Source organism: Nelumbo lutea, chromosome 3 (assembly GCF_056320005.1).
Source record: "Nelumbo lutea isolate HS-2025 chromosome 3, American lotus-T2T, whole genome shotgun sequence".
Taxonomy (NCBI): Eukaryota; Viridiplantae; Streptophyta; class Magnoliopsida; order Proteales; family Nelumbonaceae; genus Nelumbo; species Nelumbo lutea.
The window spans coordinates 41686540-41711828 of NC_142686.1; the positions used below are offsets into that span (position 1 = coordinate 41686540).

At 38.1% G+C, this 25289-nt stretch overlaps 1 protein-coding gene and 1 pseudogene across 2 annotated transcripts in view; one reads left to right on the forward strand and one right to left on the reverse strand.

Annotated features, from left to right (window-relative positions):
• Nucleotides 1–1518: 1518 nt before the first annotated feature.
• LOC148864486 (abscisic acid receptor PYL8-like) lies at nucleotides 1519–5584 on the forward strand. Its single transcript, XM_088977230.1, has 3 exons — nucleotides 1519–2092; nucleotides 2830–3045; nucleotides 4760–5584. The coding sequence occupies exons 1-3, from the start codon at nucleotides 1970–1972 to the stop codon at nucleotides 4976–4978; spliced, it is 558 nt and encodes a 185-aa protein (XP_088833356.1). The 5' UTR covers nucleotides 1519–1969; the 3' UTR covers nucleotides 4979–5584.
• A 7876-nt stretch (nucleotides 5585–13460) lies between these two features.
• Nucleotides 13461–25289, reverse strand: part of LOC148864487 (ATP-dependent zinc metalloprotease FTSH 11, chloroplastic/mitochondrial-like) — a 97956-nt pseudogene continuing 86127 nt past the window's right edge. The window contains exon 16 of the transcript XR_016109574.1: nucleotides 13461–13869. The product of XR_016109574.1 is annotated as an ATP-dependent zinc metalloprotease FTSH 11, chloroplastic/mitochondrial-like (transcript). The remainder of the gene's footprint in view (nucleotides 13870–25289) is intronic.

A 25289-nucleotide genomic window follows, 5' to 3' on the forward strand; every position in this document is an offset into this window, starting at 1 on the left:
TCAAGAAATTGACCAAAGATCAATTCTTGAAATTTTCCTTTTTAGGGATCACCTTTTTTTGGTGATTTCTTGATTTATAGTTGATTCTAGTTTTTTGAGGATGACATGGCATTGAATAATAACTTTAATGCAAAAATAATTGGCCCTTGAGAATCAGCACCAAATAGACTCAAAGCTGATATCTCAAAAATCGGCTTACATGGAAGAAATGATACCAAATAGCAAAGTTCACCGATTTTTGAAAAAAAAAAACACTGATTTTAGAAAGCACCAATTTTTGAAGAATCAGTAAGGATGAATAAGCATCGATGCCAAACATCACCTAAATAACATTTCAGATTCCATTGGAAAAATGTCTATATGATGCTATATTGGTGTCGTATAAACAACAATGAAACCAGTTATCATCTAGATTTTAGGATTTAGGGTTTAAGAATTTAAGGTTTAGATATAAAAACCAAAAGGTGGTAGGATGCAGGTTCTCCAACTTAGGTAGGAGCAAGTAATGTCCGGAGTATTTGGACCGGGCCTAAAAGCCATAACATGCCCATTGTTGTGCCAACTGTAGATGCATTTCCAAAGCTATATATACTAATATACAGTGGCTCCATCATGTTGAACTTGAAGAGACTTTGTCTTTCTTCTAGTCTTCCATTGACTAGAGTTCAGATATGCTCCTCACAAAGCATGCCTCACACTAATAAGGCGCTCTTCATGAGCAGTAGGTCCGATCTCCATAAACCACGATTTCTTTTTCCTATTTTTTTTCCTTTTCCTTTTGAAAAGAAATACATGGCATTTGTTTGATAGCACTAAAAAAAGGGTAAATTGCTTAAATCTCTTTTGAAGTTTCTGATAGTTGATGAAACCTCCCCTAAAGTTTAGTAATTGTAATTAGTTCTCTTAAACTTTCTAATATAGTTTCAAGTAGATCCCCTTTATATAATTTTATAAAAAAGAACATGAAAATGTCCAAAATACACATACATTACTATTGATACTAGTTTCTACGGGAAAAAGAACAATACAAGTTTTATGAATAATAAAAGTAAATAAATTTTGAATTGTATGTTTATTTTTGAATGATTGATATGAAAGGCAAATATGAAAATAAATCAACGTCAGAAAAGGGATTGGAAGGATTTGAGATAAGTGATGCAGAAAATTTGGAAAATAACATTTTTGTTAAAAATAATTATATAAGTATTTTGAATATATTAATGATTTTTTCTAAAAAAATTTATTAAAAGGTCTAATTGCAACTATGTCAGGATGTCCAAGGAATTATCAAAATTTAGGGAAAATTTCAGCAACAACCAAAAACTTCACGGAGAGGTAGTAATTTTTTTTTGGGTAATGAAGAAAAGTAGAGATACGCTGTCTGCTATACTGCCTTTTACGGGACCGTCATGATCATTTTGGCGGGAACGTTAACAAACAGACAACAACGGTGGTGCATGTGTAAATTATTGGAAAAACGAGGGTTTTTTCGTTGATCGGCCGGGATAATGTACCATAATATGTGCTGGGAGGGAAATGGATCATCCGTGTGTGTGTGTGAGAGAGAGAGGACTGGGAATTGGGGAAAGCGGTTTTCATTTTTTTCATTAAATAAAATAAAATATTTCAGACGATGAGAATCGTGAGATGAAAGAGAGCGGTTTCGTTACTTGAAGGTCGCAATGGCGGTGGGGGTTTGGAGGTTTCCATGAGAGAGAGAGACTGGGCGAAGCGAAGCCAGGAGCCAAATCGATGAATTGTGAGGTGTGCAGTTTTTGTTTTCCATCTCATTGACTGCTTTTAGAGAGGAGAGAAGAGAAGAAAACCGGAGTGTTTTCAGGTAACTTCATTTTAGGCGGTTTATCACCGAGAAGTTCCTGATTTTCCGGCGTTGGAACAGCAGTTCGGGGAGGAGTTGGTTGGTTCTTATTTCGGCTGAGTTGATGATTGCAGAGACAAGATTTTCACCATGAACGGTAATGGATATACCAGGATGGAGGCAGACTATATTATTAGACACCACCGACATGAGACAAGAGACAATCAGTGCAGCTCCGCTCTTGTTAAACACATCAAGGCTCCTGTTCATCTCGTAAGATCCCTCGATCGATCGATGCCTTCTCATCACTGGTGTGGCTGTGTGTGTATGGCTTTGTTTTACTTTTTTCTTTTAAAGTTATTTTCCTGTTTCAACTGTGTTTTCGAACCTTCAGGGAGGTCGATGTCTAGATCCTGAGATTTTCCATGATTTTTATCGGTTTTGCTTCAGATTTTTTTCTTTTATTTCTCCTTTTCTTTTTCATGGTGAGGAACCGCGCGGCTTTATCGATTCATCTCTGACGTTTTGTTTGCTCAATCCTATCTGTTTTCTCCGGCGGTATTTAGTGATCCTGTTGCGCTTTAGTCGCTATCGAACTAAAAAACTTTAAACCCGATGCAATCAGCGACGATAATTGGTCAGATGAGTTGTAGGTTGCCTTAATTTCGATTTAAAGGTATTGATGCATATTTTCGTTCTGGATAGATCTTTCGAAGCATATTTGATTCTAGGAAAATGCTTGCGGTTTAGTGGAAGTTTTTTTCTGGTTTTGAGAAAAAAGATCTGGTAATAAATATGAGTGAGTTAATCTGGCATGAATTAAATGCATGGCTTGAATTCTAAAGACTAAAGAGTATGGGTGGGAGTTAAGATGAATTACTTCAAGTCTGTCCATTGCTGATAGTAATCAACTAGAATTATAGCTATATTTGTTGTCATCACGTTACATTGGATTATTTGTTTCAGAGAGTTGCTGAATCTTTTTTGGTTCGTTTTCTTTTTTTAACAAGGTCTGGTCGTTGGTGAGGAGGTTCGATCAACCTCAGAAGTACAAGCCCTTCATCAGTAGGTGTGTTGTGCAGGGGGACCTTGAGATTGGGAGTGTCAGAGAAGTGGATGTTAAATCAGGCCTTCCGGCCACTACCAGCACTGAAAGGTTGGAGCTTCTCGATGACGAGGAACATATCCTCGGCATCCGGATTGTTGGTGGTGATCACAGGCTAAGGGTCTGAACTCTTATCTTCCTCTTCTTTTGCCTATTCTTCAGTGTACCATATTGGTTTCTTTTGTTTAATTGATTAATGTATTTGTCTAGGAATTGATTGAGAATCTACGGATCACATGGTTATTCCTTGGACCAATCCGGATGACATGATTTTATTTGTCTACTTCATGAGGGTCCTTTTTGTTTTCAATCAAAGTTCAGTTCTATTTGAACTTAAGTTGATACATGCTGCAGTTTGGGTAGTGCTTACTTTTGCGTGTTTTGGGCTCTTATTCCATGTGTTTGATTTTGGTGATATAAATCTATTATTGTGCCTCCTACATAGTAAATGACACTTTTTGTTTTTAGTTTGGCCATATGAAGCCAAATCATCGAGCTTTGACACTTGACAGGGCAACTAGTCCATTGAATCACTCTCTCTTTTACATGTGTTCCTTAGTCTTCAGTGGAGCTGGCTATTTTTACCTTAATTAGGGCAGCCCCATCCAGTTAGCGTAGCTCTGAAGTCTGAATGTAAGAAAATGATCAGATCCATGATAACAACTTGTTCTTTTTACTTTCTTAAAGTTCGTAGAGGAGGCTAATGACATGTTCCAGAAACATTGAATTGGATGCTCCTAGAATGCCGTTTGGAACTTTATGTTTAAATCCACCTAATTTTCTTTCACAAACTGCTTTAAGTTTTTTCGGTTCTGATATTGTTGCTTATCTAAATCATGTTAGTTTGTCCCCTTCCCGTTCTTGGTCTACTAAACTTGTAGCTAGTGGTCTGTCTGCCCTAAGACTATGTTTGGTTTGAAGGAAAAAGTAGGGAAAGGAAAGTAAAGGTAAGGAAACCTATACAAACCTTATAGGTTTTGATACCTTTCCCTTCCTTACCCTACCTTTTTCTTCAAACCAAACATAGCCTAAATGTTTGAACCCAGGGAAAATTGCCAATCGTCTACCACACCCCATCTCCTCTCTCTGTTCTTTTTGGGCAAAGTGGAGGTGGAGTGGCAGGGCCGGGTAGTGTAGTTTTCACCATGACATGTACTTCCAGTAAGGAGGTATGCAAAGTCTAGCACGGAGACCTCTAGGCTATGGCCGTCAGGTGAGGTGATTATATACACCCTCCCACATGCCTGTTGAGATGATTTGGCATCATCTATAGCATGCTTTTTCTTGAAAATTCTACTGCCTGCTTGCCATTTGTGTATGTGGGTGGTGCGTGCATTTCAAGAAAGACAAATGTATGGAGAAAATTCTGACATTTCAATAATACATCTCCTAACTTTCTTTGTATGTTACTTGTGTGAATCCTTGATATAGTTTCTCCAAGGTTCTAAGTTCTATGAACAATTAAGGTTTGATTGAGGATGTGTGGCATTGTTTTGAATTATATGATACAAGATGAAATTAGATTCATTTTCCCTTTTGACAATTCCTACAACTTCCATAGTCTTGTAGACTAGGAGGTGGCTATAATTTCAGATTTCTGAGGGGGAGTACAATCTACTTATTAAGCAATTGGGGTTTTAACCGTTCAGTCCACCCCTACAAATCTTAGTTCCACCCTAGGGTGGAATGAATTCTGACCGTGGATTGATGCCAAATCCATGGGCAGGATGCGGTTTATAGGGGCTACTAGTCGAGGTGACTGTAATTTTAGATTTCTGAGGGGGAGTACGGTCTTTTTATTAAGCAATTTACATTTTTCCACCTTATTTGTGCAGAATTACTCTTCAGTCATTACGCTGCATACAGAAATTATTGATGGCAGACCAGGAACCCTAGTGATTGAGTCGTTCGTGGTGGACGTGCCTGATGGGAACACCAAGGATGAGACATGCTATTTTGTTGAGGCCCTGATTAACTGCAATCTGAAGTCGTTGGCAGACGTCTCTGAGCGGCTGGCTGTGCAAGACCGGACTGAACCCATTGGCCGAATCTGAGTAGGTAGCGGTCGGGGGAGATTGGTTGGAGGCTCTGATTGCCATGGATGAAGCTTCCGAGGCTTTCGGATCTCAGAAGCTTTGGAGGCAGACTGGCACTAGATCTTCCATCTTCTAGAGACCATCTCATTTGCTATTTTTCTTCTCTGTTGTTATTTTCTCCCTTTTGGTTTTTGGAATCATGATGGAATTCCTATCTCTCCAGTACCTCAAGAACCATGCTTTTTATATGGATTATCCTTTTCTAAACCTACCCAAGAATGGAAAAAAGGACCAGAGGAAATAAAAAGAAAAAAACGGAAACACTGCCCTTTGTGATATTTCTGGGTTTTCTCTGTAGTAACATGTCTTCATCCATGATTTATATATATTTGCTGCAAAGGAGTAGGTGCCTGTTTTTGGTGGGTTTTTTCTTGTAGCTTCTGAACCTTCAATTTGCAAAAAGAGGAAAGGAGAAGTGATTTGTAGGCAGGTCTGCAGCTGAGAGAGAGAGAGAGAGAGAGAGAGAGAGAGAGAGGCAGGCTTGTATATATGTATTCTTATTGTTGTAATTACTGTTATCATATGTTTTAGTACGTAAATTTTAGAAGACTTTGAGATGCGGAATCGATCTGAAAATATCCTTATGGTTTTCTGGAAATGCTAAATACTATTTATTGTACGGTTTGTTTGAAAATCGCATTATTTAAATTTTAGATTCAGATTTACACTTACAATAAAAGACAATATTTTATTGTAAGGGCAATTTTTTGTCCTGAATATCAATAAAAAGATAATATTTTTATAAAATAGTTAAAGTAAGGTAATTTTTTTTTTTAAATATATATTGTTCATCGTCTTCCTCTGCCCTGTATTCTTTTGCTAGAAACCCTATATGTAACTCATGTTAGCTCGAGTCTCAAAGAAGAAAAGAAGATATTAAATTAATCAATTTGCTTCTCGTTCCTCCCTCCCCGTCTCCCTCTACTGCCGAAATAGAGATCAACCCAGTGCCGATGGTGACATCAGAGAGAGACCCTACTTCCCATTTAGCATTGCCGCTGGGCTTCCGGTTTACTTTTAGAGAGAAAAAATCATTTTCATGTTCCTATTTCGTGCCAGTATGGTGATGCTTGGAATAGCGTATTGCGCGTCCATTGTATTTATTCATTGGAAATCAGGAAAAAAATGTTGAAGGCATGAAAGGCAATGAAACAATCATCTCTTCACTCGGCCAGTTTGGTTTGCCTCTTGCTTGGCTATTAGAATGGATAACTCCATTTATCAAAACCCTGATGGATGACTTTCTTTCTGGTGGGATCAGATCCAGTGTATTTGGATGAATACAGGGCAGAGAAAGAAGATGAACAGTATTATTGTCTTTAATATTTTTTATAAAAAAATATTTTATTTTAATTATTTTATAAAAATATTATATTTTATTGATATTCAAGGCAAAAAGTTGCCTTTACTGTTGGAAACCCGTATTATTTTCCTTTAGGACCACTACTTTTTTCTTGGGGTGGAGTGGATGGTCCCGAAGTTGGCATTTTCTAATTTCTAATTCATTAGATGGCTTCGTTTACTGTAGTTGGTTACCTCATCTAGAAAATTACCTTATCGCCTTATATCCATAATCCATTACGACTGCCCTATTACATATTATATTACGTGCCGATGGACTATTCTGGTCAACGAGTTCATACAACTCCGAGATTTCGTTGTCCTACAACAAGATTTTGTGTTTGTGTTTAACTGTCCTACAACAATAAGTAAACCAGGAAAAGACAGCTTACTTTGTCCCGTTGTGAAGGTGTTTCGTGGTCGTTGTTTGCCACTTAGCCTATAAAGAGAAAACCTTATAAATAATATTGGGTAAAATAGATTTCAGATCTCCTTCCCACGTCTACTTACAGCACACTGAATTAGGAATATTTCCCCCTGCATAATATTATATAAAGGATGAGATGTTTTTCATGTGGCTGCAATAAATGCGGGCAGAGTTTGTGTGAGTATGAGATCCCATAAAATAATATGGAGAAGCAAAGTTGGTTAGCCGTTTAGACATGTCTCCATACAAGCCTCTTAACTCCCTGTTTATTATAATTCCTCCTCGTCCATTCATGGTCATTCTCGTTTTTTCCACTTATTTTCTAAAGGAGAGTATGTCGTCGTTAAATTTTGAAATGTATTAAAAGCTTGGTATGTCCTTCAGCAGGCACTCACATGTGATGAAGTACTATTTACTTAGTTGGCGTTCAGTAGTGTATAAATATCTTGGATGGGATAAAAAACGATATTGTCAATGGTAATATATAGTGTTTTGTTATGTGTGGATGGTCCCCGTCCACAAAATAGTGTGGATAGGAACGAGTTACACTCCAATTTATCGTCCATAGTATTTTCTCATGAATGATCCATACTATGGTGTAAATAGTTTGTGGAAAGAATTCAATGTAACACAGGTCAAATTACTCTCATTTTATTTAATCTTTTAATAAATTTTAAAATTTAAAATTTTAATATTTTATCAATAAAATAATAAATTTTAATGTTAATTCTAACACAAGTCCAATGGTTTTCATTCTCAACTCTTTTTATTATTTAAATATTAAATTTTTAATATTTTTATCAATAAAATAACATTTAAAATATTGATTTTTTATTTTTTAATATTTAAAATAATATTTCTTAATTATTTAAAAAATGCAATTGTTATCTACAAATTAATGCTTTTTTTTTTCAATTCATTTACCATATAAAATGCAAAAATTAGACACTTATGATTGACTGTAGATTTCCCATAAAATGTATGTGAGATATATGGAATAAAAAAATATGATCCACACCACACCTACAGAACGCCACTATGGGCGTGGATTGGTCTGATCCACAGGGTGTGGTGTGGACTAGTCCTAGTCCACACCTACCATTTTCTCATCCACACTACAAAACACTTCCTTAATTGTGATTGTTGTATGTTCTTCCTGATTATAAAATAACATTTGAATAAACCAGCTTTTGTTAAAAAGATGCCTATGAGTTTAATAAGGGGGTTATCAGATACAATTCGTAATAAATAATCCCATGTTTGATGCTTTTTAATTTTTGTTTAAATTCAAAAAAAGGTTGAGAATCCAAGCAAAGTGGAGAAAGAATAAGTTGACGTGGCCTAAGTCCTGACATTGTCTTTATATATAATGGTTGAATTCCAGGGAGGGGTCCCTAGCTCCCTGTTCCTCCCTTTGGGGAGGATGAGATGCTATGGGTGGTTTGTATTATCGGAGTCACTTGGTTTTGTAGTTTTACCCAGATGTAACTAAACTGTAAAAGTTGGGTGTGATTGAGCCGAGACGATTTGATACATTGCCTACTTAAGTTCGAGTCAACTCAAAATTCGCTACTTTAAGCTCGATTCAAATTTGATCCAGTTTTGTTTTTCTTACTCGAACTGAATAACATAATATTGAGAGTTATAAATTAAATATATTAAGAAATAATATTTTATTAAATAATTGATTAGGCTCGTGAACCATTCAAGTTGAGTGTTATGAAACTTGAAGCTCAACTTGATTAACTTGAACTTGATTATGTATCGAGATTTTTTTAATTTTTTTTTTAAATTTAATGTTAATTTCTTTAATTTTAGCATTTTCATATATATTTTTTTGAAAACTTCAGTTATTATTAGGTAACTCAAATTATCTACGGATCAACCCTAATCCAAACATTTAGGATTAAGGCTTAACACTTACTGACCCAACCCAAATCAATCCAAACTGTCTTGATCCAACTTAATTGGCTACCTAGTAAAGTCTAAAACTTAAAATATAAATTCCCCCTCCCTAAAAAAGTAAAAAGAAAAACTTAAAAGTATTAACCACTTTTCAGTCCACCGTTGATCCGACAGGTTAGATCGGTGACAGATAAGTTCTACATGCATTGGAGAAGGTTCCCACTTCCCACGTCTACTCTAAAAGGAAAAAAAGCTCTCAATTTCCCCATCATATTTAATTTAAGCATTAATCTTTACAAGAAGTAATTTGAAGATTGTCCAGCTCTAAAAAAGAATTGTAGATTGTCCAGGAACCAGGATACGAACAAGATGTATGTTGACCACGACCGGTCTACTCGATTGGACGCTTTTTGTTTTTGGAATGATTTTATAAATTCCCAACTTTTTTATTCACTCAACTCTTAAGGAAACTCTATATTGGGACGGGGGAGAAATGGACAAAACAGACAGGCCCAGGGGACACTAGAGTTTCAAGGACACCTAGACTGGAGAGTGGACAGTGCCTTAAATTTTCATGGATATAGTGCGCAGTATGAATAATGTTTTATGCGACTTTCGTTTTCATCACTTATCACTTCATCAGTATTCTCTCCCCAAAATTGCACCGACCGATGGCACAACTTCTATTATGGACCATGTGAATGGAAGAGATATGCATGCACCTGCCCACAAACCATGATGGTTCCATGCACGGAAGCGACAGTCCCCTCTTATTCTTTTGGTTCCACCAAAGACCTATTGCCAGAAAAGGGAAAAGAAGGGAAGGAAAGATGGAAAATAAAAAGTCAGTCCCCTGTTATTCTGATGATAGAGTACTTCTATAGGTCGGTGGGAAGGAATTCATATTTGCTTCTCACGGAGCGTGCTTCACCCCAACCTCACGGTATGTTGCAGTCATGCATTGGAAATATCTCTCAATGAATGATAATATATAAACAAAGGAGATACTGTATAGCTACAAGTGCTGTGAAATTGGTGTAAGACACGCTCTCTGTGGAACAAATCTAGACTCGGTGGGGAGTAAGCAACTAAGCATTCACTAAGATTCATAGTGTTTGGTCATTTCACTTTAGGTTAGTTTCAGCATATCGGCCAATACCCTCATGGGCCTCAAAGCAACAAATTCCCATATTTTTATCCCATATTTTGAAAAATTCACATTAATTTCAAATATTTTCTTTTTGCAAAGCTCAAGGTATCGACATGTTTGATACTGATTTTTATTTTTTCGGCCTTTTTTATTTTATTTTTATAGTCCACTCCCCCTCAGAAATTTTTATTGATTCCCCAAATGTATTTATCCCCACTCTCCCTATAAACACCATCCCCCGTGAATTAGTAATCTTCCCCCTTGACACTGACACGAACTGTGCGAACGAATTAGGATTTCTGAGGGGATTGAACCATGAAAACCCCTTTTTATTTGAGCGTGTCAAAACATCAATACTCTATGCAGTAAAACCGTAAAAGGTTTCATGTCAAGTAATTCATAAACTCCTTTTCATTTGGCGTATTTGCCAGATTATAGATGACTGCAGGGCTATGCTACCTCAATTCCCTCAATGTTCAGTGGCTTATGCTCTTAGATCAGATAACAAAGTGGCCCATTGCCTAGCACGTGCTGCTTTATCTATTTCTCATTGCCATACTTGGTCTAGGCAGCCAGAGTTTCTTACTGTTTGTATCCAGAATGATATATTACTGAGCATTTAATCGATTTGGCCTTTGAAAATCTACATTAGCCCCAATCATGGTTCAAACTTCAAACTACCAATAGTTCAATAGGTTCGTATCATATCATACAATACATATTGGGCTTTAGTCACTGAAACGCTAAATATAAACAGTTAGGGGGTTCTACGAGTTTAAGCGTTGCAAACCCTTCAAAAAATTGCATTCCTGAAATATGAAATATCAGGTTGAGCAAAGCACAAAAAGGAATATGGTACATCTTACACGCTCGATACGGTACTATACTTTTAAGTTTGAATCTTTATTTTCTCGTATCTTCAAGTATACATATGATACCATTTTACTCAAAAATTAATAAGCATATAATACATATCATGCCTATACATAATTACATACATAGCCACGTGATGAATGATGTGGAACCCAATCTTCTAGATAAAGTGAGTTGTTGTTTATAAATAGAACCTGGCTTGATCTCATAAATCGAATAAAAAACATGATTTAAGCTCTTAGATCAAATAAAAAAGCTTATAGATCAAAAAAATCAAATAAACTTGTATCTCTTAGATCAATTTTTTTAGATGGTGGATGGCTAAACAACTCGCAATAGTGGCCCCATACTTGGGTACGTGGTGATTCATTATCTAATTTATAAATTACGGCCGAAACTGAATAAAAAATATAAAAAACAGAGAGAGAGAGATAGAAAGATGGTGCTAAATTGTCCTAAGCGCCAGCATTTGTAGCCAGTGCCTGGTATCTAAACCCAACTAAAGCAGAAGCAATACAATCCCATGGTACGCCCCCAACTGGACAACTAACTTAACTATCAAATACTATGTTCCAGTTTTTGAAACTCACAAAATGCCAAATCCCTTAGGCTTAGTTTGGAAAGAGTACAAATATAAATATGTCCAGTACAAATACATACAAAATACAAGGTTTTGCACTCTATATATTTGCATTTGTATCCTTCTAAACTGAGCCTTAGTAGATATGGATATTTTCATCACCATAGTTGGTAGGCTGTTTCTAAGATTTGAACCCTGGCAACCTAGGTGACCAGGGTTCAATTCTTGGTAACAGGTTCTCTGTATGTGCAGGGGTAAGGCTGCCTACATCTGTTACTCCCCGGACCCCACATTGGCAGGAGGGCTGGGCTGCCCTTTAATTGGTTGGCTGTCAGGAGACAGAGTGCCAAAAAAAAGTTGGACGGCTGCCACTGAGGAGTCTGGATCTCCTGCCCACAAGAACTCTACCCACAACATCACAACCATACATGGGGACCATCTCATCCTCCTACATATATTATGCATGGGAAGATGTTCCCAATTCACAGAGGTAGTGTGTTGTGGGTAGTGGTGGACAGGAGATCCAGAGTCACCACTGAGTGCCATTTTTAACGACATATGTGAAAGCATTACTCCATGAGGCATGGGCACTTTGGTTAATAAAATCCCTTCTGCTGTAGATGCCATTTTGGGCCCGTAATACTCATCGTTACCAGATGGTTGAAGGACGGGTTAGTAAATCGAGAAAATCCATGTAAATGAAGAAATTATTGATAGTTAAGTTCATTACAACATGCAACCATAGGTGCCAACCTAATTGGAATGTAGGCCAAAAGATCTAGATGCAGTAATTCCCAATGAAGGGAAATTCCCTCTTTTTTAAGTATTGGAAGAGACATCTGATTTTTTAAGTATTCCAACCTAATTGGAATGTAGACTTCACTAATGCTCAGCACACAGCCCTTGTGTGTTCGCCCTGGTTGTGGATGAATTGACTAAACATATTTATGAAGCCCCATGGTATCAGTTGTTTGTTGATGAAACTAGAGAGGGATTAAATATAAAATTAGATTTGTGGACAAATGCCCTAAAAATAAGATATTTTAAATGGAGCTAAAACAGAATATATGTAATGCAGATTTAATACGAATAGGAATGGAAATTAGGACACTGCAGATTGGAGACTGGGAGACATCTCAATGTGGCATCTTTCTTTGTCGTGGTTTGATAACCCATAGCAAGGGAAAGAATGAAAATTGTACCCAAGAATTAGAGCAAAATGAGCAAAATAAAGAGGTGCATTCAGAATCCAATGTGATGTGATGGGACAAGACAACTTAAGCTAAAAGGGAATTTACAAAATAGTTACAAGGCTAGTAATGTTGGAAGGTGCCAAGCGTTGGACAATAAACATATTATAAAAATGTGCAGCAAGAAATATTAATGTTGAGATGGATGAATTGGAAAACTAGAAAGAATAGGATAAAAAATAAACTTATTTTAAGAAACCTAGAGATCGGTAGGTAATAAATATAGGGAAAGTAGATTAAAATGGTTGTGACATGAAGAGAAGACCATCTACAACAACACTAAGTGATCCATTACAGGTTGAAGAGTCTGAAAGAATTGGGGGCAGACCAAAGAGTTATGGATTGACGTAGTGAGATGTGATTAAAGGCCCATAATTCAATAACGAGTATAGCACTGAAGAGAGGAATGGCAGAACAGGATTCATGTAGCCGATCCCATATAATTGGGGCAAGGCTTCGTTGACTTGGGTATGCAAGAAACCTTTAAATGTCAATACCTTGCACTCCTTGTCCTCAAAAAGAATGTCCCCAAATCTCAAACCCAACTATGAAGAACATTCAAAGAGAATCATGCTTGTCGCTTTACTTACCTGCGTTTTCAATCCCTAATTGATCTTGATATTTCTAATTTGTGGTTGAGCACTTGATTGCTAGTCAACCCAAGAAAATTAGGTGATCTCAGCCGTTCTCCATGGTGTGCAAACCCTCATGATCATTCAATTTAAAGTTCATTGAGGTAATAGGTCATATAGATTGATTAGAATGCAGAGCTAACCATCGCTAAAAGGAGCATGGCAATAGCTCCTAAACATGATCAGTGGCAGTTAAAAAAATAGTGGATGAATATTACCAACTGGCAATTTCCTATGAAACAGCACCTGAATTAAAGTTGATCATTCTCGACTGCTCAGATAACATTAACAGTTATTCATAGTTCACCAACAATTAATAGTCAGATTCAAATTGTCTGTGTTGTGATCTCATTTGTATTTTTTCCTTTCTCCTTATTTTGCTTCATGGGTAAAGGGGGGAGGCAGGGTGTTGCTTAAAGTTTAATATATAATAAAAAAAGAAAGGACTTGCAGAGGAGAAAATCAAATTATGTAAATTACCTGTCATACTTTGAATACATTGAACATTGCTTCCCTTACAGTTGGTGGAGGCCTAGATTGTTGGATTCTAAGTCAACGCAAACTCTTCTGCCTGTTGTTGTTCAGAGAATCTCCCTTCCCGATAAGGTAGAAGTATATGTCTTACGTGTTCTGCAATGAGTGTCTCATACTCAAGAAGGGCATTTGCCAGTGTATGTAATGCCTTCTCATGCTGAAAAATGCAGAATCATAATTTACTACTCCACAATCCTTCCTATTCTATCCAGGGAGAAAAAAAGACAACCATAATTTATTAGTGCCCCCTTCTCAGCAGCATGGGTAACCCCTACGGGTGGTCATTTCAGCTTGTCCCAGACCTGCATATATTTAAATATATTATTTTATACATAAAGTATATATGTACATATGTTATTTTATGTTATATTATATATTTTATATATAAATATTATAATATAACACATAATATATATTAGATGTAATATTCTATATTATATAATATATAAAATAAATTTATATACATATTATATGCTATTCAATATAAAATATTATACCCAGAATCAAACTCGGCCCAGCCTAGGCCCGGACTTATGGTTCAGGCCCAGGCCTAGGATATAGTCCTTATCATAGGAGGAAAGCTTGGCCCAACACAGCCCATGATCACCCCTAGTAACCCCTACTTGTTAGACAAAAGAACCTGTTTAAGAAAGAGAAAAGTATACCTATGTCTTAACTTCTACCATTATTAAATGGGTGCAAATCAGTAGATCTAGTATTACCATGGTATAGTAGTACCTAGTTTATTTCAGAGAACCGGTTGCAGATCTTTTTAAACTAATACAAGAAATATTTAGACCTAATGTAGGAAGAGGTTTTGTCAAGAGTAATCGGTATGTTACTGTTCACACCAAGAAACCTTTCATTTAACATATCGAGCAAAATTACAAAGGGGGCCCTTGAATAGGCGACCAAATACAAAAAACATAAAAGGACATAAATGCTCTTACACTCAACACTTCCCCTCAAGCTGAGCATAGATATTTGTCATGCCCAACTTGTTTAAATTGTTGTCAAGCTTTGATTTGGGGGCATCTTTAGTAAGACAATCAGCCAACTGATCTTCAGACCCCACAAAAGGTAAACAAATCTCTCCACTGGTAACTCTTTCTCTAATGAAATGTCAATCAACCTCTATATACTTTGTACGATCATGTTGAATAGGATTGTGGGCTATGTTTATGGCAACTTGATTGTCACAATATAATATCATTGGAGTCTCAATATGCACTCCCATTTCTGTCAATAAATTCTTCAGCCACAACAATTTGGAAACTCCATGAGCCATAGCTTTGTACTCTACCTCTACACTAAATCGAGCCACGATTGATTGTTTCTTACTTCTCCAAGATACAACATTACCACCCACCAAGGTACAATAACCAGAAGTAGACCGCCTATCATCAATAGAACCTGCCTAGTCAATATCAGAATAGGCCTCTACCTTCAGATGCCCATGATTAGAATACAACACCCCTTTTCTTGGACACCCCTTCAAATAGGCAAATATTCTATTCACTGCTTGCATATGAGATGATTAGGGATGGCAAATTTCTCCATTTCCCCAATCCCCGTGGGGATCCGCCCCGAATGGGGCAAGGATGGGGATGATTTTACCCCCGTAGGGACGGGGATGGGGAAATTTTCATCCCCGTTAGCGGGAACGGGGAGAGCACTCCCCGCCCCGCAGGGACCCTGATCCCCACTAATATATATGTATATATGTATGCATACGTTATATATTTAAATATGTAAACATACATCTATATATTAATATTTTTAAAAATATAGTTGAATATGTTTAAATATTTTCTAATACGATTGTAAATGTTAATTATTTTATTTTTATTTTTTAAATAAAATAAAAAACAAAAAAAAGGTTAGCATTATAAAGAATCACGGGGAATGGGGATCCCTATGGGGATAGGGATCCCCGTGGGGATGGGGATGGGGATAACCTTGTCCCCGTTAGTGGGGACCGGGACGGGGACGGGGATGGGGATTTTCGTGGGGAGACCCGCCCCGCCCCGTTGCCATTCCTAGAGATGATCTAGGCTTGTGCATATATTGGCTGGCCACATTCACAACATATGATCTGGTCTAGTCAGACACAAGTAAAGAAGGCAACCGACAAGTCTTTGATACACGCCTTTGTTAGGAAGGAAATCTCCATCATCAACTTCCAACTTATGATTGGGATCAATTGAAGTTTTAGTTGGTTTACAATCCGATTTTCCTATCTCTTGAAGCATATCAATGACATATTTCCTCTAAGAAATATAAATGCCCCTCTTTGACCTTGCGACCTTAATCCCTAGGAAATACTAGAGATTTCCAAGGTCCTTAATTTCGAATTTAGTAGCAAGAAAAGTCTTCAGTTCAACAATTCTAGAGATATCATCCTCTTATTATAACAATATCATTGACATATACTATCTACGTTGTCACTTTTCCATTTGCTCTCTTGATAAACAAGGTATGGCTAGCTTGAGATTGTGAGAAGCCAACTTTCAAGGAAACTTTTCAGAGTGTCAAACCAAGCTCTATGGGACTGTTTAAGGCCATAAAGGAATTTCTTCAAACAACAAATCTTTCTTTCACTCCCAGGGATGTTCACTCCTGGAGGAAGTTCTAAGTAAACTTCTTCTTGAAGGTTGCCATTAAGGAAGGCATTCTCAACATCCATTTGATACAGGGGCTAAGAATAGTGGGAAGCAAGAGACATGATAACTTATATTGAATTCATCTTAGCTATTGGAGCAAAGGTTTCCTGGTAATCAATGCCATAAAACTAAGTGTACCCTTTTGCCACAAGTCGATCTTTATACCTTTCAATTGAGCCATCAGCTTTATACTTCACTGTGTAAACCCACTTGCATCCAACAAGAACTTTTCCTTCTGGAAGAGAAACAATTTCCCATGTCTGGTTTTTTTCAAGTGCCTCTATTTCTTGGTTCATAGCATTCTTCCAATGAGGGAATTGCACTGCCTCAGCAACATTGTGAGGGATAAAAACAAAAGCAACGAAAGAGATATAGGCATAATAAGTATAATAAGAGGGAGATAAGGTATTATAAGAGACAAATTGAGATAGGATATTTAGCACATGTCTTTTTTGCTTTACGCACTGCAATAGGAAGGTTAAGGTCAAAATCCACACTAGGAGGCTTAGTAACAGATTCAACATAAGCATCAGAAATAGGAAGAGATTTAGAATCCAAATTACCCGAATCCAGGAAGTTAGATTGTAATGGACATTCAATCTTTGGGGTAATCCTCTTTTTCCGTCTGACAAACCACTAGTGCCAAGACCGAGGAATAGGAGGAAGCAAAGGAGGAGGTATAGGAGGAGTACTATTGTCACCACAGGGAGGAAGAGGAGGAGAAGAAGAAGGATTGACAACATCAATTGCAGCCGGAATAGGAATCGACATACAAAAAGGAGTCCAATCTTCACTAACATTTTCTCTATGAAGAGAAGGATGAGAGGAGGAGAAAAAGGGAGTATACTCAGAGAATGCGACATCTTTGGACACATACCTTTTTCCAAAAACAATGGTCATAACAACGGTACCCTTTTTGGACTAAAGAATATCCCAAGAAAACACACTTGATAGACTTTGGATCATATTTCAACCTAGAAGGACTCGTGTCATGGATGAAGTAGACACACCCAAAGACCTTAGGAGGAAGACGGAAGGTATCCTCATTAGTGAAAAGAAGCTGATGAGGAGACTAGAGATGAAGGGTCCACAAGGGAAGTCTATTAATAAGATATACAACTGTTTGTGCAACATCCCCCCAAAATTGAGTTGGAACATGCATCTAGAATAACAATACTCTAGCAACTTCAACCACATGTTTGTTTTTCCTCTCTGATACCCCATTTTGTTGGGGAGTATGAGGATAGGAACTCTGGTAAATTACTCATTTCTCTTCAAGGAAAGTTTTTAAGTGCTTCTCAAAGTATTCCTTGTCATTGTTAGATTTGATAATCTTAATCTTCTTCTCAAACCGTGTTTTCCACCATACTGAAGAAGCTTTTACAATTGAAAGAACTTCATCTCGACTCTTCATCAAATACAACCAGGTATACCGCGAGTGGTCATCGAGAAAGAGAATAAAATACTTATAGCCACCCCCATACATGGAATAGAATAAGGTCCCAGTTGAAAAACAACCCACTTGATGTATGGAACTATTTGAGATTAGATGCAAACCAGAAAAGCAAACAAGAAAGGAAGAGAAGAGAGTGGCGGCAATGAGTATTAGAGAGTAAGAGATTCGAACATTACCTCTCTCTAACACTCTAAACATCTTATTAATAAGTTAATCTTTGACAAATTACAGTGAGGCCCTTGAGTGGGCAAGAAAATACAAAAACAGAACATTACAGAGTATGGGCCCAAAATAAGGCCCACAACAGAGAGAAACATAACATAACATGAAATGACAGTCTATGGGCCATTCGGCCCATCTTCTCTACACTCCCCCTCAAGCTGAGCATAGATGTTAATCATGCCCAACTTGCCAGTGTCATGTTGAAGCCTTGCCTTGGAAATGCCCTTGGTAAGGAAATCTGCCAATTGTCCTTCAGAAGTAATGAATGGAAGACACACTTCACCGGAGGAGACTCTTTCACGAATAAAGTGTCTATCAACCTCAATATGTTTGGTTCTATCATGTTGTACCGGGTTGTGAGCAATGTTGATGGCAGCCTGATTATCACAGTACGACATCATGGGTTTGTCATGATCAATCCCAAGTTCTTCCATTAAGGACTTTAGCCACAACAATTCCGAGACTCCATGTGCCATGGCTCTATATTCTGCTTCTGCGGAGGATCGAGCCACAACTGTTTGTTTCTTACTCCTCCAAGAGACAATATTACCAGCCACCAGACTGCAATACCCTGAAGTAGATCTTCTATCATCAATATTTCCAGCCTAATCAACATCAGTATAGGCTTCAAGTTTCAGATGACCATGTTTGGCACAAAATCCGTTCTGCTGCTGCAACTGACAGCATACACAATATCTGGCCTAGTCATGCACAGGTACAAAAGCTTCCCAAGAAGTCTCTGAAAGACCCCTTTGTCTTCCAACAAAGTTCCATCCGAAGCTGAAAGTTTGTGACTCATATCAATAGGAGTTGCAGCTGGTCTTGCACCCAATTTTCCAGTTTCAGACAATAAATCAAGGACATATTTCCTCTAGGAAATAAGAATCCCATCCCTGGATCTGGCAACTTCTATGCTAAGGAAGTATCTCAACTCCCCCAGATCCTTAATATCAAATTCTATACGTAGGAAAGACTTAAGGGCCAGAATGCCTGAGGCATCATCACCAGTCACTATAATGTCATCAACATACACAATGAGATACACTACTAGAGATCCACTTTTCTTCACAAAGAGAGTATGATCTGACTGTGTCTGAACATAGCCGAATTTAACAAGTGCAGCTCTAAATCTCTCAAACCAAGCTCTAGGAGATTGTTTGAGGCTATAAAGAGATTTCTTCAATTTACATACATTTCCTTGCATATCTTTCCCATACATTCTTAGAGGAAGACATGTGTAGACCTCCTCATGTAAGTCACCATTCAGAAATGCATTCTTTACATCTAACTGATAGAGATGCCAATCAAAGTGAGCTGCTAGAGATAAAAGAACCCTCACATATGTCATCTTAGCAACAGGGGCAAAAGTCTCCAGATAGTCAATCCTATATGTCTGTGTGTAGCCTTTTGCAACAAGTCTGGCCTTGTACCTCTCAATAGTCCCATCTGCCCTGTATTTAATGGTAAAAACCCACTTGCACCCAACTAGGTCATTCCCTTCAAGCAAATCCACCACCTCCCAAGTACCATTTTCATGTAGAGCATTCATTTCAGTCTGCATGGCATCTTTCCATTCTGGAATCCCAAGAGCTTCTGATACAGACCTAGGAATGGGGTTAGAAGCAATTGAAGAGATGTAGGCACAATATGAGGGGGAAAGTAGGTCATAAGGAAGGTGTTTGGAAATGCAGTGTGCAGTACACTTCCGCTTTCCTTTCCTAACAGCAATGGGGACATCAAGATCTGGGAAGGATGATTCCAAGGGAGCTGAAGCAGTACCTGTTATCTCATATGTGATTGAGAGTGTATGAGCCTCATCTGTTGTAAGGGAAACCACTTGCACATTCTTGGATCTTTGCCTTTGATACACTTTGGGATTATGGGTAGGACGAGGAGGTAAAGAAATAGGAGCACTAGGACAAGAGGAATGAAGTGGTTAATCCTCCTTTGATTCATTTGGTGAGGATACAGATTTGTTAAGAGACTCAACTGGGACAGGAAGGGGAAGAGCAAAAACTTGTGACAGACTCTCCCCCTGTTGACAATGTCCTTCCTGAGAGGAACCATAAAAAGGAGAAAGTTTATCAAAGGTAACATCCATAGAGACATGTCGGGTGCCAGTCTTTGGATCAAAACAACAATAACCCTTTTGTGTGGGAGAGTAACCAAGGAAGATGCATCTGTGGGCTTTTGGTTCAAACTTGTGTCTATGCACACTTGGAATGTGAACATAACAGGTACAACCAAACACGCGAAGAGGAATTGGTTAGAGATCCTAAAACCCTGGATGGCATACGGTTTATGAGATAGGTAGCAGTAAGTACAGCATCACCCCAAAATCTTGTGGGAACATGTGAGGCAAACAAAATGCTCCTTGCAACTTCAACAATATGTCTATCTTTCCTCTCAGCAACTCCATTTTGTTCAGGGGTTCTAACACATGAGCTTTGATGAATAACCCCCATGTCAGAGAGATACAAGGATAAATTCTTCTCAAATACTCTTTTGCATTGTCAGATCTGAAAACCTTAATTCTGGTATCAAATTGAGTTAAAAAAAGTTTATGAAATTGCCTCACAAGTTTTGGGACTTCATCCTGAGATTTCATTAAGTATATCTAAGTGAATCTAGAAAAGTCATCAATAAACAGGATAAAGTATCTGTAATCCCCCATAAAGGATAAGTGGTAAGGCCCCCACACATTAGAGTGTACAATATGAAAAAGAAAAGAAGATCTGTTATTGCTCACAGGGTAATTTTTTCTACAATGCTTTGACAACTGACATGACTCACAATTGAGACTGGACACACTGACTCCCTTAAACAGTTTGGGAAGCAAATGACTTAAAGCAGAAAAAGGTAAATGACCCAACCGACAATGACTCAACATAATTTGATTGACAGATTCTGAAGAAGTAGAACCAAAAGCAACATTCTTGGGATGATCAAAGCATTGGCCAGGGGTGTCGAGCAAGTATATTCCATTCGCTTCATGGCCACTCCCAATCACCTTTCGAGACTTCAGGTCCTGAAACACACAGTGAGAAGGGAAAAATGTTACACAGCAATTCAATGACTTGGTCAAGCAGTTACAGATAACAAGTTGGTATTTAACTTAGGTACATGAATAGTGGAAGATAAGAGTAAAGAGTCTGTAAGCTTGACAGTTCCCTTGCCAAAAATAGGGGCAAGAAAACCATCAACTAAGGTGATTTTGTCACGACCAGGAAGCAAATCATATGACACAAACAAAGTGGAAATGTTGGTCATGTGATCAGAAGCACCTGAGTCAATGATCCAAGGGGACTTGGGATTACTTGAGGTAGATGCATGGTTAGCAGAAGCCCTTATACCTGAGTGAGCAAATGCGGTGGTGGCTGGACTTCCAGAAGGGTTGGATGATGAAGTTACATCTTCAAGCTGGCTGATCATCTTTCCAAACTTCTCATATTCAGCTTTCATGGTTTCCAATTGTGCATTAGCAGACTCAACCTCTGTATCTGTACTTGTGGCTGCATGTGCATTTCTTGTCTTTCTAATATCATTCTTCTTCTGGAATCAGATAGGGATAAGACTGGGATGCAATTTCCAGCACTTGTCCTTGGTGTGTTTCGGCTTCTTGCAATATTCACACACCACCTCCTTCTTTCCTGTACCACTGGGAGCTCCTGTAACCCCTTTGAGTTTAATTCCCATATTTGCAAAATGATCATTGGTACTGACTCCTCAAACCTGCACTTGCCTCTTACTTTCTTCACTGCTGACCAAAGCATATGCTTGAGACAATGAAACATCTTCCTTGGAAAATATGTTTTGCTTTGTAATGTCATATTCAGAATTCAGCCTTGTCAAGGACTCAAAGACCCTATTCCTTTCGAACAATTTCCTGTATGTCTCAGCATCCTTAGGGGTATCCCATGTCACAGCCTCTATCAAATCAATCTCTTGCCATATAGATTTTAGGGCTGAGAAGTATGCTGCAAGTGACTTCTCCCCCTGTCTTAGATTCTTCACATCACTTCTCAGTTTGTAAGCTCTGGAAACATTCAACTTCTGGGAATAAGTTTTTGCAACACTATCTCAGATTTCTTTAGCCGAGTTCATCCACAGATAATGTTGACTAATCTGTGGCTGCATTGAGTTCACAAGCCACCCAATCACTGTGTAGTTTTCTTGCACCCATCTCTCATAAGATGGATCATCCTCTGGAGGAGCTTTCTTGCTCCCAGAAATAAAACCCCATTTTCCTTTGCTACAAATATGGATTTTCACTAATTGTGACCAAGCCAAGTAGTTGGTCCCATCAAGCTTGACTGTAGTTACAGCCAGCATAGAATCGGTTGGGGTTCCCAAAATCTGTCCATATTCAACAACATTCTTGTTTTCAAGGTTTGAGAAATCCATCATGTAAAGGCTTCAATTAGGATTTTCAATAGGTTTCCCAAGGTACTGGGGTCTTGATGAGTTTAGTTTGAGCTGAATAGGCAACAACAACTAGCTCATAGAATCAGTTCAATCTTGATAACTGTGATGGTCCAGTTCGGTGGTAGTTCTTTCTTTACTGTTTCAGCCTTCAAAAGACACCCAACAAACCTCCAATCACAAGGTATTTTAGGTTCCCAACAGCCGTTGTCCCAAAGAGAAGAAAAAAGGGCCACAATCCTTAAGAGACCTTTTGTCGAACACTCAGTGTGCAGTACTTAACAACCTACTGTTAACTAGAAGAAATCACTTCAAGGTGTTCAGTATAGGTCCAAGAAGAGGTTGGGATGAAGATGAGACTAGTATCACTTAGTTTTAGATCAGTTTCAGTAGCTTGCCAATCCAATAATCAGTCGGATAGCACTTCCAAAACAACCCAGAAATTTCTGAGTAGAATCAGTCCAGCAACAGTGGGCCGAATGGAGGTGGGCTTTAAATGCTTTAACAATCCTCCCAAACAACAAAAAATAACCCAGCAAAGGACTGAGAAAAGACTTACAGTAAGAGAGTCTCTGGTTTGAACTATAAACCAGGCCGAACACTTGTTCTCTGAGATAACTTCGAAATTCTTTTTCTCTGATTTCAAATCAGGCAAAACAACTTGTTCTCTGATTCTTCCTGGACACCGAACCCTTCTCCAAGTGTATAGAAACTTGGGCACCCTCCAATGACCTCCAAGAACCAAGCGGATGACTGTAAACTTTCAGCCCTAGAACCTCCTCATGTAGTTGGCTGAACTAGAACCACAGAGGGACACGCCAAGCAATGGCCCGCTCTGATACCAAGTTGAAAAACAACCCACTTGATGTATGGAACTGTTTGAGATTAGATGCAAACCAGAAAAACAAACAAGAAAGGAAGAGAAGAGAGAGCTGGCGGCAATGAATGTTAGAGAGTAAGAGGTTCGAACATTACCTCTCTCTAACACTTTAAACATCTTATTAATAAGTTAATCTTTGACAAATTACAGAGAGGCCTTTGAGTGGGCAGGAAAATACAAAAACAAAACATTACTGAGTATGGGCCCAGAATAAGGCCCACAACAGAGAGAAACATAACATAACATGAAATGACAATCTATGGGCCATTCAGCCCATCTTCTCTACAGTCCCCAAACATCAGTATGTATTACATGAAAAGCAACATTACTTCTCTTGTTACTTGCAAAATATGTGGTTCTACATTGCTTTGATAGTTGACAAACTTTACACTGTAGACCAAAACTAGACAAGGACTCAAACAAACTAGGAAACAAAAACTTCAATGAACCAAAAGACACATGCCCAAGACAGTGATGCCACAATTCCAATTGACTTAGTTTCTCATCATGCTAGGAGTCAGACTGACACATTAACCCTAACTTTGGAGACTGATCTGGAAGATAAACTCCGTTGGCTTTATGTCCATTGCCAATCGTCTTCTCCGTACTCAGATCTTGAAAGACAAAATGGGATGGAAACAAGGTTATAGAACAATTATGGGACTTTGTAAGTGAGCTAACATATAAGATATTTCTATGCAGTTGTGAGACATGGAGAACAAATTTTAGAGAAAGGTTGTTGGTAAATTTAACTTCACTCAAACCCGACTTTGGGGTCTGAGACCCATTAGCAATAGTAATCTTACCTTTCCCTGAAAAAAGTTTATAAGTGGTAAAGTAAGAAGGCATACCAATCATATGATCACTAGCTCCTATGTCAATTATCCAAGAGCTAGAGAATCAGGCATGACACATGAGTGTAGTACTTGATTTTGCAAAGGCACTAGAAGGTGTATGTGAACCAACAAATGAAGGCAACCCTCTCTTTTCAGCATGAAGTAAGATGCTTCTCGATTTTTCCATCACATCAGAGGTGTCATTAGTAGATGCCTGAACAAAAGAATTTCCCTTAAGCATGTGAGTTTGAGAATCATGACTAACTGTAGCAACATGAACATTTACCTTCTTTCTAATTTTAAAATTCTTAGGCTTTAGGTGGGGATTTAGTTTTCGACACCTATCCTTGGTGTGCTTTGGCTTCTCGCAATATTCACAAACTACCTCTTCGGGTTTACCAAAACTTTGTTTGGGTTTTATGGACACAAGAGTTGTGTACTCATCTACAAGTACTTGCATCATAGCATTCCTCCTCTTTTCATTCTGCACCAAAAAATATGTTGTGGAGAGTGACAAAATATCAACACCAAGGATGTGTTGCCTGGTGAAGTCATAATCATCATTCAGTCCAACAAGAAAATAAAAAATTCTGTTTTTCTCAATATACTTCCTCTATTGTTCAACATCAATAGGATCCTTCCACTCCAAAGCCTCTAAATGATCCATTTCTTCCCAAACTGATTGTAAGGAAGAGAAATACATGGCCACTGATTTCTCCCCCTGTCACATATTACATGCTTCTCTTCGCAACTAATAGATTATAGTAGTGTTCTTCACTTGAGAGTAAGTTGCAGTTAACCTGTCCCAAATGTCCTTTGTTGTTGGAAGGAACATATAGTTGCAAGCGATATGAGGTTGCATAGAGCATACAAGCCATGACATAACCAACCCAAGCTTACCTCTTCCTCCGATTGTAAGCTTAGCTGATTGAGACCATTCAAGAAAATTTGTTCCATCAAGTTTTACATTAGTAATCTGCCCTCTCGCTGTAAGTGGTGTGGTAAGGCTAAGTGTGGTGGTCTCCTTGAAGGACGAAGGAAGGCTAGGAGCAAGGGTAGACTACAAACTTCTATCGATAGAGTTGTGTGTTTGTTGTG